This window comes from Polyodon spathula, chromosome 13 (genome assembly GCF_017654505.1).
Source record: "Polyodon spathula isolate WHYD16114869_AA chromosome 13, ASM1765450v1, whole genome shotgun sequence".
Lineage (NCBI taxonomy): Eukaryota > Metazoa > Chordata > Actinopteri > Acipenseriformes > Polyodontidae > Polyodon > Polyodon spathula.
Genome location: NC_054546.1, coordinates 19,373,831 through 19,392,687, shown reverse-complemented (window position 1 = coordinate 19,392,687; position 18,857 = coordinate 19,373,831). Strand labels below are relative to the sequence as shown.

At 34.8% G+C, this 18,857-nt stretch overlaps 1 protein-coding gene across 1 annotated transcript in view; it reads right to left on the bottom strand.

The window, feature by feature from the left end:
- LOC121325916 overlaps positions 1–18,857 on the bottom strand; it is a 98,629-nt gene that overhangs the window by 16,732 nt on the left and 63,040 nt on the right. The window contains exon 12 of the mRNA XM_041268992.1: positions 5,621–5,714. Within this exon, the coding sequence (XP_041124926.1) occupies positions 5,621–5,714 (94 nt within the window). The remainder of the gene's footprint in view (positions 1–5,620; positions 5,715–18,857) is intronic.

Genomic DNA, 18,857 nt, shown 5'->3' with positions numbered 1-18,857 from the left:
AATACAGTAGGTTTCAGTTTAAAATAACTCATCTTTATAGAGCAAAGTTATTGAAGAAAACACCTATACATGTTAAGTCTATTTGTGTCAAATTATTATAAAAAGGTAATTATTAGTAAGTAAGTAAATTATGGAATATGTAGATTTATAAAGATTTATATACTACCTAATTAATATTTCATGTATTATATCATTCTCAAATCTAGTGTAGTTTTATACATACTGCAAGACTGTTGCTATAACTACTGTAATGTAACATATTGTATAGCATATGTTCATTATTTTCTATTATAGAAGTGCATAATTTATGTTCACTTATGGTTATGCTTAACATGCACAAAAAATAGATAAAAGCTTGTATTGTACACTACGTAGCAGACACATTAAAACTGAGATTGTGTTTGCACAAGCTTGTTTTGTTTTTTTTATCCCTTCTATTAATAATGCGTTCAACAAGTCTAGTCACCCTGAGATAGTTTCATGACGGGTTATCTGGATGCAACAATGACAGCTGTTTAAAACACTCCTCACATTAAACAACAATGCAATATCTTAACCGACAATGCATTACCTTCCTTAAGGGTAAAATTCTGAAGAAAAGCGCTGGGTGGAGCAGACATGTTTAAGAAATGCTTAAAGCACGGAGGTGTGAGTACAAATGGAGAAGTATTTGTAATGCACAGTAAAATCATGGCAAAAATGATGCACTGTTTTGTGTTTTATTTCTATTTAGGAAAAGGAACTTTGTACACTTACATGTGTAGACTACTACTGCAACAGGCAGTCTGTCACAGCTAGGATTGGTTCATGTAAACTCAAATGCAGATTATTATTCATAATTATAAACCATTGCTTTGCATGGTACCACATTGCACTGATCTGGTATACTTTCTCTTTTCAGTATGAAACTGGTTAGTCAGATTTGAAATGTGTTCAAATGCTTTCAATGTACAGGCTGCAATAATAATAATAATAATAATAATAATAATAATAATAATAATAATAATAATAATAATAAATCATGCTTTGTTAGAACATACTCAGCAATGTTCAAATGCTGTGTTCTTTTTAATAATTGTGCTTTTGCGAAGTGGAGTATTAAATAAGCAAATGTTGAGAAACTATGTTAATACCAAAAGATTTATTGGAAATGTTCCACAAACCTCAAACAGCTTGGATAAATATATAGGATGCTTTGCCAGCCTTCTGAATATGATTTGTTTGACATCCAATTCCCCCAGCATTAGACATAGGTCTAAGGACTGACCAAGAGGTATCACACTCATTACTATGTTACATACAAGTCAAACATTGCTTCTTTCGGTTCTATATCCACAGTTTAAACAACATATTTTGGGGAGGAATTGATGGACTTATATATGTGAAAGATAGCCTAATCCCCAGCATATTGTTTCAACCCCCCTTCCATTTTTCAATATAATGATTGCTTTTGGATGATTTCTAAAACAAGACCTTACATCAAGTCCAGAGCATTGGAATGTCATATCAGAAATCACCAATCAGCCTCTGAGCTGAAAAGTAAACACAGCACAGGAACGGTGGCAGTCGTTTCAGCCTGAAACACTGGTAGTGAATGCTGACCTGATGTCAATGTAATAGACTGGCTTACGATGTGTAAATAGCAGGATAGTTAATGGCACTCTCCCCTGTATTCACTGGTTTCCTAGCTATTTTTCCACTCATTCTCTGCAGGTCTCCAATAACATTTAAATCACAAATCTACAGACGCCTTCCAGATGCAGCGTGTTTAATATCATTCCATTGCTTTATACTTTAATCTAGTTGACCTTTAAAGCAGCAGGTACTAATACCTATGAAACATCACTTTGAATATATTATTATTATGTATCTTCAGAATTAAATATCTCCAGAAGCTAATGGTATGTGTTTGGGTATTGAATGGCAGAACCGTTGGTAATACTACTCATTTCTAGCTAAGGTCAGAATTCAGAAAATGCATTTGTCAGATGGTTTTTATTCCTCCAGATAGTATTCTGATAAATATCCAGTTTATGAAGGTTTAGTTAGAAGACTAAACAATTATTTTTTAATGTCTCTAAGTTCATATAGAAGAATGTCATTCACTAAAATTGATTCATTTAAGTTTGCTGTAGAAAAAAAAAAAAGAGTTCCTTCATATTTTATAGCACATGGATACGTGGGGTCTTGGAAAAACATAACACTCCAGCGTAATAGTTCGAATTGAGATTAGTTGCTACTGTATTCATTGATATTATGGTTCTGATTTGTTAATGCATTTCTGACTTCTCTTTTCTGACCATTGTGGAATCAGCTGTCTGCATGTTTATCAAAGCTGCTTCTGCACAAGCTTCAAGACTTGCACTTGCGATGCCATGTACACACTTTTCACTTTACCTGTAAATAATAAACCCAAAGTTGCACAGACATTTTTACAAGAAAAGTTAGAGTGAAAATAATAAAGGGTGCTTAATCACTTGCAACACATTTCTGGTGAGCACTATGTTTCTTTCTGCCCCAAATCTCTTGCACATCATACTACTGGAGCGACATAGTGTCAATTAAAAAAAGTATCGTCTATGTGGACTAGGTAGAAAGAGATATAAAGTCCTATGTAGAAGATCCTTTTTTTTTTTTTTTACTTGGCACTAGGACGCTTACAAATAAATTTAAACATGAATACAAAAATAACATAATTGTATATTGTGTTCTGAAGCTGATTCACTACCTTTTACTCCTGTAAAAAGTTTATGCCATTTATAAAAGTAGAGATTTTTATTTTTTATATTAAATTGAAAGCTTTCACTGGAGAAACTAGTGTAAAGGTATTGTTTCTTCATACTCTCCACTGACACCCACTGACTTGATAATGATCTCAAATTTTGTTTAAATAAACATTTAAGTTATTACAAAAAAATACTTAAAAGGATTTAAAGTGCATTTGTTATATTTTCTGACAAATATATATATAAAATAACTTAAAAAAATAAAATCAGCGGCATTACTTCGTTATAAAACTGCAAAAATAAAAATGTAAAAAAAATAAAGTTTCTGTGCCCATATTTTGTGATAAAAGTGGATCCTAAGCCACACCCACTGAAAACATTCCATTTGTGCTTACCTCACCTGTGACAGAATCAGAGGCCAGAGCACGCCACACACTGCAGTGACAGACAGACATTGTGTGAAAGACAGGGTATGTGATGGTAAAGTGCATTTGTGGGGGTTCTAGCAATTCCAACTTGTCTGGCCATCGTATCCATAGGTTTCCGAACAAGAAGAGTCCCGCGTTTCACTTCTGGGTGCAGTTTGTGCAAGTAAAATGGCAGGATTTCTTGGCCAAGTCTGTGCATGCAAGAAACTCAGCGTTGTAGCACAATAATTATGCTTAGCAATGAGAAAGGTGCCACACTCGTTATTAAAAGCTAAAATATACTTTATTGTTTCACATGTTAAAAATAAAAATAAAAAGTGAGGGGCAGTGGCTCTAAGTGTGTGTGTGGACAATTGTCGTCAAAAGTTTACATGTTTACAAAATTTCCATACATTGGGGAATGTAAGCTTTTGTATTTGTATATATTTGTTAAATTTGTATTTAACATGTGAAACAATAGAAGATATTTTAGCTTTTAGTAACGAGTGTGGCTCCTTCTTAATGGCTATTATTATTATTATTATTATTTTGGTAGACCACTACCTAACGCTACATCCCCAGGCCCAGTAAATATGGCACGTTACATATATTATGAACAATATGCAATTATATAAGACAAAATATAATATTACATGAATGATGATCATTGAAAGATGTGCATCGCACCGCAGAAATGGAATCAAACCTCCCATGCAGTGTGGCCGCTGTTCCACACGTTTTGCCAGGTTTAGAGCTCAATCTCCTGGGACTGTTTTTTCAAAACTTTTAATCTGGATCAAAGTGATCCGGATTTTGTAATCCTATATTTTGTGATCGAGATTACTTTTATCTGGATCATTTGATCCGGTTTTTATTTATCATATAACCTAATTTAACAACATAAATAAGATTGTGGTAATAAATGAGTAATACACAACTTCATTTATTTTGTTTCATATTACTTTTTTTAAACAAAAATCATACAAATCACTTTTAATGGTAGTGCACATATAATGCATCGCTGGGGTACTTGAGAGACGATTCACTTGTCTGAATTATCTGCGTGTGGAACCACCACAGGGATGCAAAGTAATTGTTGCCTGTATTGTTTTGAACAATATTGCTACCAATCCCAATGTACCCGCCATTGAATGCAAGGATTTGAGTGTCGACCTGGCGGAGCCTCTAGGACACCATGATGCATCTTTAGCTGGACCACAACAGGATCATCTTGGTGGATTGGCAGTGAGGGATGCCATTGTAAAGAACTACTTCTAGGATCCTCCATTAAATACCTGGCCATTTATTTTGATGTACACATTAATATATGTAATATGAAATAGATATGTAATTCCCCCCCCACATCTTTATTTCTACATAGCGCACAAACATGCATTTAAAAATAAATACACTGTTGAACATCATGTATATAAAAAAAATAAAATGCTTCTTTTTTTTTAAGCTATACCACTAAATATGTGTTTTCCCTTTTACTTTCATGGATACACAACTTAAATATGTAAATATTATAGTATAACACTCTATTTAGGCATATAGTGTGTGTTTAATATGACAATTCAAACAAAATATCGACTCTATGATCATTTAAATGTCTCGCAGGAGGTTCCAGGCTGTATGGCTGGGACCCTTGTAGTCCAAAATCATTTGACTGTCAAAATTCACGCTCTCTTGATTCTTCGCCATGACTCCCACCACTACCGGTCTAATCACATTTTTTTTCAGGAAGCGTGAACAAATGCCTCAGAAAATCCATTATATCTCAGTTGTTTAAAAAAAAAAAAAAAAATCACCATTTAAAAAACATTTTATTGTTATAAGTATTTATAAGTATTACTTATCTCAGTTTTTTAATAGAAAACTTAACAGATGCACTTTAAACCCCAGTACCTTTTTTCATTTTCCAAGATGAAAAATATGAAAAATTAATGAACAGCAGATCCACACACAACACTTTTGCTCACAACAATGGTTTTGTTTTGTGTCAGTTTACCAATCAAGATTAATAAAATGAACAAGCAGATGTGACAAGTCAAATGAACGCTAGGTCGTATTACACAGAACGCTCCATGAGCTCTCAATTTCTGCCTCCTAATGTAGGTTTCAGATTAGCTTCCAACCGTCATCAGAATGCAGGAATTTGATACTGTGTGCCTGTCAAAATTAGGTGGCCTCCTCCTGAGTTTATTTTTTTATTTTATTTTACAGTCGAAAGTTGTCTTTGATATTTTCTGACAAAGACTTTCAGATCTCATGTCAGCTGACCTTGAAGTCTCTTCAGAACTTTCTCTCTTTCCAATTTGTACGTGCTCAAGGTTGCTTTGAATTACATTGTCCTCCAGTTACCTCACTGCCTCAAAGACCACACTTGAAGGATAACACCTGCTTGAAGGACAGAATTGCCGGAGGAAAAAAAAAATCTTCATTAAGTTGAGAAATCAAAGCTGAAGGATAAAAATATAATTTTACCTCTTTCTAATCCCCAGCTTCCAGAAGCGATCCTTGACCCCAGCGCTTGTGTGGTATGCTGAGCAGATCTGGCCTTTTCTTCATTTTCTTGATCCTCCAAACAATAATGAAAACACTACTGTCAGTTCTCCCTACAGATACTTATCATAGAGAAGGTGGGTAAAACCCAATGACTGGCAATAATTAACACCAAGGGCCCTATTTCGAAACCTGCGCAAATGCAAGTTTAATAAAAGGAATAAAATAATTGTAATGGTATAATACTAAACTACTTCGATGAAGTTAGGAGCAGTTCATTGTAGTTTTGTTCTTTAAATTGTTTTTAGAAACACACAGACAAATATATATATATATATAGAGAGAGACATATATATATAGAGATAGAGAGAGAGAGAGAGAGAGAGAGAGAGAGAGAGAGAGAGAGAGAGAGAGAGAGAGAGAGAGAGAGAGAGAGAGAGAGAGAGAGCGAGCGCACTGGTTTACAGCTACTACCAAAACTTTGTGTGTGCTCTTTTATTTCATTTTGTGAGAAGCATGACACAAACTTCTGTAAATGTAAAAATGTAAAATATAAATTAGGATAGTTTATAAGTATCAAAAGCAGCTTTAGAAAACAGGACATGTCTAAATATTGCCATCTTTTTACCCATTAATAAACCGGCTTGTGCTTGATCCCAAATATGGCTGATGACTCCCCCCGGCAGCCATACAAACACAGTGGAAAATGGGCCACAATACAGCAGACTTACCAACTATTTCTGTAAAAATTAATTTAGCAACATAGTACTGTAACTATGTCTCTTTAAAGACATTTTATTTACCTCTAAATTGTAGCAAATATCGTTTTCTAAATTTAAAGGCATTTATATTTAGCTCATAATGTTATTTGTAATATAGATTGTATGACCAAAAGCTAAAAGCACATTAATTTGTATGCTGTAGATTTATTAAGCTCTGTACTCTTATAAAGACCCTGGCTCATGAATTCAAGTGCAGGGAATTCAATACACCAGCGTTTATTTTATTGTTCATGGGCCTTTTCCGGAACCAAGGCATTAAAACGCAGTGAGCTGCCTTGTAATAATTAAGAGGTTAAATGCCAGTCAGTGCTGGGAGAAAAAAAAGAAAAACACGGCCACACAGAAAGATACACTAGCTCTATAAGCCCTTGGTAGTCGGACAAGGTCACTGGCCAGGGTAACTTTCAGGAAAAGTCAATTTCTCAAGTACCAAAAGCAGGTGGCGTGCTACTCTGCAACTATTTACTGAAACTAAATCAAGGAAGTAAAAAAGCAAAGGTCATAACCCACAGGAAGAAATGAGGAAAGAATATCCCCTTGTCTGTGTTTTTAACCCCTTTCACCAACAGCCTATTTGCTGTGTATATTGATAGAGCGGTACAGGCAGTAAATCTAGAAGTAAACCCTTTATCTGCAGCAATTGATATGACACATAACTGAGCCGAGCTTCGTTCTTATCTGATAAATAAAAGAACCAAAACAGAACTTTGTCTTTCTTAATTGAGATTCAATTGCTGGACTTTCCAGTAAAAGAAAGTTTTGTTTAGCACATTATTAAATGGCCAAAGGTTTTGCATCACACTATAGAATTAACTCATTTTAAAAGTTGAAATCTGCTGAATAAGGTAATGTTAACATACTGAATTACACAGCGTTTTATAGTTTTCCATATACTTAACGAAAAACCGAAATTTCAAAATCTAACATGAAATGCTGTACTACTATTATGGCTTCCGGTAGACTTTTGCATAATCATTTTGTAGTTTATTTGATTACATGATATAAAATAAAAGATCTAAATTATGTTAATGTGTTTTTTGGGTTTTTTTTTGTAATTATGTCTCAATCCTAAAATTCTAGGTGATGCAAAACGTTTGGCCATAGCTGGATGCATTTTGGTTGCAGTAGTACCACTGTACCTTGGCTTTAGCTCCTGGGCCTCTCAAGTAGGAATGTGCAGAACCGTGTGGTGATTTTTTCATGTGGATTAACCTCTACTGGGGCTAAGATGAGACTGTAAACTCATTGTATTTGTGGGTCCGATTGAGAGACCTTCAACAGGTGAAATATTAAATATGTAATCATTATGCAATGACATATGCACAATATACAAGAATATCTTATTTGATTTTGATAAGTTTTCTTCTGTAATCTATAACTTAGAAAATGGAATGAATGTGTTATGGAAGGGTCATCATAGTTTGCATTGACAAGAAATAGTTAATTCTCAGGCCTTCAAAGGTGTCAATCCCATCTTTGAGAAAGGTTAAGTCTGCAGGCTTAAATCATTGCAAAACAAAATGTTTGAAGCAGCTACTCAAGAAAACTGAATTAGAGAAGAAAGTGATGGGACTGAGACTTTTAGCAAGGTAAATAAACAAACTGGGGAAAGAAAGCATGCAAACTACAGCCAGCACACCTGCAGGAATCTGAGTCGTGTTTTATCCCCAGGCAAGCCACACTGGTTCACTTTTCACCACCACTGACCATGTTAACCAAAGCAGCTGGTGACATTTCTTGGCCTGCAGCAAGGTCACAGTTGAGACCAAAGGGAACAGAGAAAGGATTGTTTTTCATCTTGTAGCAAAAACACGGCCGAAAGTCCTTTTGAATCCCAGCTACACCCATCCCCTCCAGCCGACAGCCAGCCCTGAAACGAACACTACAAAAGAGCCCCGTCAGCGCTACTCTTCCATTCCACTTGGCTACCTTTATCAGCACCTTTTAACAAGGCTTGAACTTCATGGAGAACTTGAGCATGCCGAAGCTGCAGCTCTTGGTACTGTACGATGAAGTGTGAAGGACATTCCGGCGATGATGATTCAGGTTTCCAGATTAGGGAAAATGATCAATGTTAATTGTTCTGTATTGTTTTGGGTTACACAGCTATTTTATTTCATCCGATTGCAAATTCATACCATTCAAACTACCAATCCCACATGGCCTATTTTAGGTGATAAGTGCAAAGTATTAGCATACTGTTAAATTGGATGGTGATGCATTTACCAGGATGTTCATGTTTTATGAATACAGCCCTATGTATTTTATATCATGAAAGAATAGGAAAAGCACAGATTATTTTACCCTTCTTAAAAGCAGTTATAGTATTTACTAAGAAATATTTATAGGCAGAAATGAAAGCACATTTTCTCCGTTTTCTAGGAAAAAAAGAAGAGATTCTGCAAAATCTGGAACCCATTTACAACGAGTTCATCATAGAATACTATACTAAATTAACAACCACCCCACAACCAGTGAATTCATGCAAGTACATTTTGATTTTTAGTTTATATGTGTGCAATTATATCCAGTTTATTATGAGTATTAGTATTATTAGTAGTAGCTGTTGTCTTATAATGGTGCATACTGACAGTTTTCACATGTTAACTGCCTTGTATAATGTTCCAAATCTATAATGTAGATGTGCAAGAAACATGGCACATACTGTAGCCCCCCTCACCAAAACATCAAACCCTCAATTTAAGTATTCACAGATTTCACCTGCTTCTTTTGTTCAAACCTCTCAGAAAACATGTGTACAAAAATCTAGTTGTACCTAGAATATAATAACAAGTTGTATCTAATTCATTAAAAGAAAAACTCTACCTTCACATTGCATAGCAGTCCTGTGTAACCCTCTTTATTAGCCTCCCAAAAACGACTTTTTGTTCATGGCAAGTCCTTTTTTCATTTTTTTTTTCTATTTTTTTTACATAAAATACTTTTCTTGCAATGGACTCAAAGCCATCTATTATCCTATGTTGTTATTATTATTATTATTATTATTATTATTATTATTATTAGTAGTAGTAGTAGTATTATTAATAGTAGTAGTAGTAAAAATGCAGCAAATATAATTGAAATGATTTATATAAAAAAGAATGTGCTTAACGGGCTGGAATGCAAGCGTACCTGAAACAAATTTCTATAACAGGATTGTATTAAATTAAAATAAATGCCTCCCAGGCTAATAGGCTTTGAGTGCAAACATCAAAGGTGTGTGTGTGTGTGTGTGTGTGTGTGTGTGTGTGTGTGTGTGTGTGTGTGTGTGTCTATATATATATATATATATATATATATATATATATATATATATATATATATATATATATATATATATATATATATATATATATAGCGCTATGCAAAGGTCTTAGACATCTTGCATTTTTCTATGCATCTGATGCATCAACAATTTACTCAAAGCCTCCAAGAGTGTTTTCTACTATTATAACAACTTTGACTTGCATAAAGAAGAAAAAAAACATTGAGTGAAAGAGCTTGCATCACTCAATTTTCAAGGTGCTGTATCTGAAGCATAATCAACAAGTACAAAGAAACATCAGCTGTAATTGACAAACCCAAGACTGGAAGATCCAAAAAGCTGTCTAACAAGGATGAGCAGTACTTGAAGATAATATCCTTAAGGAATAGAAAGAAGTGTTGAATTGACAATAAAATCGGCGGAAGGCACAGGTGTCGTTGTCCATCAAATCAACAGTACCAATTTCACTCTTGAAATCAGGACTTAAAGGATGTGTTGCAGGAATAATACCACTGTTAAGAAAGGGGAACAAGAACACAGAAATTGGACTATGGAACAATGGTCAAAGGTGCTTTGAACCGTTGATGGATGGACAACGACACCTGTGCCTTCTGCCGGTTTTATTGTCAATTCAACACTCGTCTTCTTTCTATTCCTTAAGGATATTATCTTCAAGTATTGCTCATCCTTGTTAGACAGCTTTTTGGGTCTTCCAGTCTTTGAAAATTAAGTGATATGACCTATCTCACTCAATGTTTTTCCTTCTTTATACAAGTCAATGTTGTTTTAATAGTAGAAAACACTAGTGGAGCCTTTGAGTAAATTGTCGATGCTCATAATGCATCAGAGTAGAAAAATGCAACATGTCTAAGACTTTTACACAGCTATATATATATATATATATATATATATATATATATATATATATATATATATATATATATATATATATATATATATATATATATATATCTCAGTGCCTATAGAAAGTCTACACCCCCTTGAGCTTTTTTCACATTTGTAGTTCCAGTTTTTGTTTTAAATAATCCCCATGTCTTGTACAAGTACAGTATTGATTGCAGATTGTACTGACTGAAAAAAAAAATCTGTTAGTGGACACTTTTTCTAAACAGTGCTATCCTTACTACTACAGTTTATTTTGAGCTCCACAAAAATAAAGTGTATTTGTTGTATTAATTCATAATGTGCCGAGTTATTGGTGACTTCAGTACAGCTTATGGTCACCATGTTTGCTCGGTCAGTTTTTACAGTATTTCTAAGCGTGATAATAGAAGGGTTTGACTCTATGGATATTCCCAATGGGTTATCAGAAACACTTTTACATAAAGAGCTCCTGATGCCTGCTGTTATAGATTCTTCTTGTCTGTGTTTTGAGTTTTGCCAGCTGTTGGACAGCTCCATTTTGTCCTAAATCAAATAACTGTAGGACCAAATATTGTATTTTGAGACAGCTGCTTGGTAAGCTCAGCATTCTGCAGCAGGTGGAATGCAATGTCGTGATACAGCACTATAACAGCACCAATAGAGTAATTTACAGCTATGACCAAACATTTCGCATCATGCTATAGAATTAACAAATTTTGCTTCATAAAGTCGAATGAAACCTGCTGAATAATGTTCAACTAACTTATTGAATTAACTTATTTAATTACTTTGTTGTGTTCCATATACTTAACAAAAATCTGATACCAATTGAAAAGTCTGACAGTTTCAAATAACAACATGTAACATGAAATACTGTACTACTGTTATGACTTGTGGTAGATTTGCAATCTCATTTTGTAGTTTCTTTGATGAATGATGTTAAATAAAAACTTAAAAATTAGGTTCATATAGTTTTCTTTTTTAAATTCCATCTCAATCCTAAAATTCTAAGTGATATAACACATTTGGCCATCGCTGTACCCTTCTTAATGTGAATTATTGGGCTATAATACAATAGGATGATGAGATGTTAACATATCGATTAATTGCTAAAATGTTCTCAATGAACTTTACTCTTATTTACTCCCATTAATTATGACTTTCTTCCTAGTTAGTAGCTCTTTTTCTCTTACACACTTTTTGTCTCTGTCTGCTTTTAGCATGCTTGTCCAGTTAATTTACCTGGTCACTTATTTAGCATCCTTAAGAATCTCTGAGACAAGGCTGTAAATTGGAAGAGAAAGGAGCAGTTTGTATCCTTTCCCACCCTCAAATTGAGGAAAAAATAAAACACCAAATAAAGATACATTACAAAGAAACTATCTCAATTATTCATATAAGAAAAATACAGGGGTCTGATTAGAAATGATCCCTATATATATATTAATTTTGTATAGCTCTCATTTTCAATAATTGTTGCAAAAAACAACTTTCATTACCTGTTTTGGTATTTAATTGATGCATATTTTCCACTTCGATTTAAATTTCAATTTAGAGTAATCAAAAAACACGTTTTCATTTTCAATTATAAAGTGTAGGGATGGGAAGTTTAAACGTTTAAACGTATAAGCTCTAAAGAAGTGGTAAAACGTTTAATAATATGCTAGATGTATAACCATCACCAAACACGTATTTTTTATGCATTCATTTTAGAAATTTATCGTCAGTAGTCCATCATGTATCAGACTGCTCTAGTGCCACAGTAAGGGTGGATATTATAAAAAGGAAGGGGTTTGGTGATTGCCACCAAGTAGCTTCCCTAATTGGTGCAACAGAAAGATTGACACTAGGGCGGATTTTATTCTAGGTCGATCTAGTGCTTCATTGGTGCACTGTGTGTGATTATGCCTGTAGTAGGCGTGGTATGGTATCAATTCCACGCCGAGGTAATAACGTTAGGAACAAACGTTTTTTCTGGGTTTGTTCTATATTTAAAATGACATCTCTAAACAAAAGGAAGCCACGTTTCGAAGTATTTTGAAGAACCGGACAAGAAAACCGTGGTGTATAAATAATTATGCCAAGCATAACTGCCGTACCACAAAAACACAAGTTCAGTGCTTCACAGTCTGAAATGAAAACATTCAGAATTATTGTGGATGGAGCTACTGATGGTAATAAAGAGCAAACATCCATAACATTTGCTACAGATTTGGTCGAACAGGGCGTGATCACGTTATCCCCTATGAGGGCAGTGCGTGTGAACTGTGAATGCAGCAGTTTTTAAATCGATGTAAGATTATCCCAATATTGTGCCGACCCATAAAACAATAACAGCAAGGCAGGAAAAACTTAAAGAAAATCATGCTGCAGCTGTTCATACAAAACTTTCAAAGGGAGAAAAAGTTACGATTACCACAGACCTGTGGACCCCATTCCCCAATCTTCCCACAGGTGGAAGGCTTTTTTCAAGGCTTTTTTGTAAGCTTTTAGACTGAACGGCCGTTTATGTTTAGTACAGTTTTTATTTATATGTTGGAACTGCTACACTGAAGTAAAGGACCACCATGCTTCAAACTGGTAGGCCAGGCACCTATTTTTACAATTGAATGTAAAGTTGTGTGGATCTGTGAATTTGAATATGTTATTTAGTAATACTTGACCATATACAATTAACTGCACAAGAAGGCAAACATTATATTAATTACTGAATACATTAATTGAAAATGTGTTAATTTGGCATTTAAACAGGACTTATGGCAATGTTTAGGAGGTTTATGTACACTAGTACAGTATACAGAGGAGAGTGACGTTTGATGAGTACTCAGAAATTTTTATATCAGCCACGGTGCTCTTTAAAAATCCAAAATATTGTGCTATTTATCCCTAGTAATTACCTTTTCCAGAAGTGAAAGTATTTCCACCTTTTTTGTAATTGTAAGCACAACTCGATTTCACTTTCCTGTAGCCATTTTGCTTTCGCGCTGTACAGTGTGTGATGTTTGCCTCTCAATTTATTTTTTTTTTTTTAAACCATGTAGTTTTGGACAGTTACTTATATACACACACACACACACACACACACACACACACACACACACACACAAAGGTTCCTGTTTGTTCTTTGCGATGTTAAAATGTTATTTGCTTATTTAGGGTTCATTTGAAAATGAACTGCCTAATGAAGCGCTTCCTCGTTTAATAAAACCCTTTAGAGTACACAGCCTGTTCTAAGACAGTCACTGAGCAAATACTAACCAGGGCTGTCAGTATCAGAATGTAACATAAAGAGTGTGTGTTTGTGTATGGTTTAAACATTTAAATGCTGACATTGCAAAGTGTTTAAATGTTCATAAACATTTACCAAAAGCACATCCCTAATAAAGTGCTATAATATTAAATATGAAACAGCACCTCTTTTAACATTAGGCAGAACAAGATCTCTGTGTCTAGAAGTATAAAACTAAAATGCAGAAGCTGATTAATCATGTGCCACTGCACTTTACCTCTTGTAAAAACACAAAGTCAGCGCTTCATTAAGGTAATGGAAACGACAGGCAAGTTAAAGCTAGCTTTCAGAAATGAAGGTGATCATTGTTGACTTATCCTCTATATCAAAGTAATTTAATTATTATAGAGACACAAACACATACAGCTACACTGGGATCTTTGCATCTGTTAGCATAGGTTTGATTAGGTCTGCGCAAATGTGCCAAATTAAACCGTCTAGTTTGTGAAATTCAAGCCACCTGGATATTATAACAACATCAATAAGAATAATACTCCATTTCCAAATGAGTAAATCCAAGATATATTAAAAAAAAGATTAATTAATAATGAGTTCCAGGTAGGCAAAACAAACATCTGTCAATGCATTATGTTATCAAACGGTTGGGAAAAGGTCTTTCAGAACTAATGTTTAGTCATCACTATAAACTAAACACCCATCTGAGCCCATGTTTCATTCAGTAAAGTGCTGCTGCCGCATGTGTTTATACAGTAAATAGTATCAAATCTAAAACAGACTTGTAGATCAATAAGAAATTTATTTTGGCAGATAAAGTTGCAGTGGTTTGACTAATAAATTAATTTACATTTCCTTATTTAGTTCATTCTTATAATCCAAGGAGATTTCTTTTCATTACTTTGTGTAGGAATGATCCTATTGTGTGCATTAATCTATTTTAATAGAGTGCATTTGTATTAACAACCCTTTTGTGATGTTCAGCTGATCAGTTATATCTATTATACAGTATGCACACATTAAGGTATTTTTTATTGACTTAAACAAAGACAGATCTTACTGCTGCTGCCCTAAAATTTGTATTTTCTGCAGAATTAATTTGACTGTATTTAAAATACATGTGGACATATTAATAACTAAAACAGACATTGTTGTGTTTGAAAAAAAAATCACTTATTTAACCTAATGTACACCCAACAATTAATCAAATTACTGTCACAAAACCTCACACAGTTTATTTTATAAGGATCTTGACCTCAAAACGTTTTTTGTATGTATTTATAACCAAAACTATGTAAATCAAACTAAAAAAAAACTCAAAAAAGTCTGTAGATTGTTTGGGAAGTACAAATAAAATGAACTACATTTCCACATGACTTTTCCTGGACACTGTGGCCCCTAGGGGGCGCTGTCCATCCCTGATTTACACAAAGTTACATTAACTAACATCATGCTGCATGTAGCTCTGTGGACTAGCAAGTTAGTCATCTCCACACAGAGAACTTGCTGACTTTAGAACACAGAACCAGCCTTGAAATCACCAGCCTTTGCAGTGATGATGCTCCAATCAGCTATTTGAGAATGGATGCTGCAATTGAAGCAAATGCAAATCAAACGGAACAGCTATGACTTGAAGCCTGGAAATATTGGGCAGTGGAAGTTCTGACAATGTACAGTTCATATAGTACATCCTTTTCTTCCTCTCATCTTCCCGCTCCTCTGATCTCTCTATCTCCATTCCTCTGGAATTTACCTCGCTCTCTCCCTCCTCCTCAACCAAGAACCTTGGAGTAACCCTGGACCCCTGCCTCTCCTACTCCCAGCACATCTCCACTAGCACGCATCTACCGATTCTTCCTGAGCATCATACGAAGAATCCGACCCTACTCACCAGCTACTCCATGCAGCTCCTCGTCCAGGCCTTGGTACTTTCCTGCCTAGACTACTGCAACTCCCTCCTGACTGGCCTCCCTGCACCTGCCACCCGTCCGCTCCAGCTCATCCAAAACTCCGCTGCTCACCTGATCTTCTCTCTGCCTCACTTCTCCCACACTACTCCACTGCTCCGCTCACTCCACTGGCTCCCGATCACCGCTCACATCCAGGTCAAGACTCTTGTACTTGCCTACTGATTCCTTGGCCATCTCTCCCTACAGCCCCACCCGAGCTCTCCTCTCTGCCTGCACTAGAAGACTGGCTGTACCTCCTCTATGCTCCCCTGCCTCCAAAACCCGCTCCCACTCCTTCTCCACCCTCACCCTGTAGTGGTGGAACGACTTCCTACGGATGTCAGGACTGCCCAGTCCCTGACCACTTTCCGACGCCTCCTCAAGACACACCTATTCAGATAACACCTGTAAAACTCAACTCTCCCTCTGGACAATATAGCACTCTGCCTTTAATTCACTTTAACTTGCACTTATCTGCTCCCTATTTTACTGTATTTAATACTGCACTTTACCCAATCTGTAGTACTTTGTATTTCACTTGCACTCATATCTAACCCTGATATATCTATCAAAACTTATCTGCTCTCGAACTGCCCGATATCAAATTGTACTGTGTTTTGTATTTGTTCTTATTAGGATTGACGTCACCTTACTTTGTATCTTGATCTTAATTGTACTGTAATTCTTGATATGTATTTTTGTATACAACTGTAAGTCGCCCTGGGTAAGGGCGTCTGATAAGAAATTAATAATAACATACGAAAACCTATCTAAATCTACTCAACCAGTTCTCATTCTGCATCACATGGGCCAGCAATATGCAAACAGGTGCATGCCACAAGAACTATGCAAAGTTACCTGACATACAAGTAGTCCAAAATTAAACATTGTAGGAGATATACACAAATGATCGTTCTTTAATGGCCCTTGAATGTTGACTTGAAAATGTGATCATTTTATCAGAGCTTACAACAATGACACAGGCATTCTGCAAAACATTTGCCTCCTTAAAGTTTTAACTTTAGAATTTATGACTGGGTGTTGAAAATGCTGAAATTTAAGCCTAACCGCTTACGGATATCATTTAGAGATTCATATCAAGTGTAATATTTCTTTCTGACGTTCTTTCTATGACATTATGAAGGCTACACCCTACACTAGTGCAACTACCATTAGTTGATGTTTCCAAAGCAGAACCAGAAAGGTGGGGTTGTCTGAGGTCAAAGCCAGCATGGTATTCATGTTGCCAATGAGGACCTCATTGACTCTCTTTGAAAAAGGCTTGACTCTGGGGCAGACCCACAATCCAGTACAGAAACACATGCAGGTGCTGACCTCCATTGCCTTCAAACATCTTGAAACCACTAAACTGCAGTGGAATGTAAAGAGAAACATGGGTTTTACCAAGCCAATTGAACACTTGAGAAAATACAAACCAGTAAGAACTCCTTTTCGTATAGTCCACCTTTGGAGGAGTGATGGTTATTTTCATTAGCCTCAGGGATAGTGAAAGCACCATCATCACTTCTTAAAAAATAAATGCTTTATTATTATTATTATTATTATTATTATTATTATTATTATTATTATTACAATAGTCATTGGCTTGGCAATTACATTTTTTAAGACTTGAATTAAGTTTGCGTTTCTGCATATTCAAACAAATAGCATTTTAGCACTTGCATAGTTATATTTAGCACTAGATTGTATTTTAACAATGAATTGACAAGATGAGGTTGTCAATTAATTGTATAAGGGGGTATATTTCAATATACAGTCTTCCCTTAATATTTCACTATTCCATAATTCATAAACATGGTTAGGCCATTGACAGTAAATTGTACAAGTGCTATATTTTACTGTATAAGGGCCATTCAGTAATTCACTGTGTTCAATATTTCAGCATTTTTTGATATGTATGTCAGATAGTGAAATAAAGTGGGAGCTCTGTATTTATTTTTTTCATAGTGGTTTTCTGTTTATCAGTTGCTTCTCATCTGTAATGGTTATTTCCTTTGAGATCCAGATACATCTTGAGTATATAATGCTTTTTTCTTTTTTTATTATTGTTATTATATTATATGTCAATGCACATAACATGCTGCATAAATTTTGATTTTGGTCAAGGTTGATCAAATGTTATCTAACCCCTGAGGAAATCATACTGTCCAAACTTGTCAGCACATCAAAGAGAATCAATAATATACTTTTAAATCTGGTTTAATGTTTTATTTGAGTCAAAGAAATGGCACTTTTTATATAGGAATAATTATCACCCTTACCAAAAATAAAATAAATAAATAGGAATAAAAAATTGACAGACTGCAAAACCCTGTCATTATGAAATAAATAACTGTACTCTTTTGTAATATTTCAGTTTTGCTCACAGGTAAAAATAACATACTCAGATCTTTTAGTAATTTGCCTCAAACTCCCATTTAGTACCACACACAAGGATCAAAATGCAAAGCTGCAAGCCTATTCACCTTTACTGCTTTATATAAACTTTTTATTTGAAATGAATGTTTACATCTTCTGTGTCATTTGATAAAACGTATTTTGTATTGATTTATGTGATGCATGACGCATTATTGTAGTCTATTATAATCTTCACATATTATTGAACACCCTGCAGTGTTTACAATAAATTACATTTACATTTCTCCACGTTTACTGGGGAGCATTCCCCAGGAGAAAGATAATTTCTTTAGAAGGATCAAAGTCTATCCAGATTGGACGAAGCGTTGTCTGGATACACTGCAATGTTTAAAAACAACATGAAGAAAAAAATATCTTTCTCCTGGCGAACATTCAAGTAAATGCTGGGAAATTTAAACATTTAGAGTTGTTTTCAGTAATATCTCATTTATAATATTAGAAATCAAAAGAACTTACAGTATTAGGCATAGCATTGATTGAGATTTTGACCAATCAGAGACACCCTCAAAAACAAGCTTTCAAGATTCCCAGGCCTTTAGTTCACGAATCACACCCAATAAGCAACACAAAAAAAGTCAGATTCTGAATCTGTAGCATAGCTCAAAATTCAATTAGATTGAATCATTTACTTGGTGATGGGAACTGGTATTGTCTG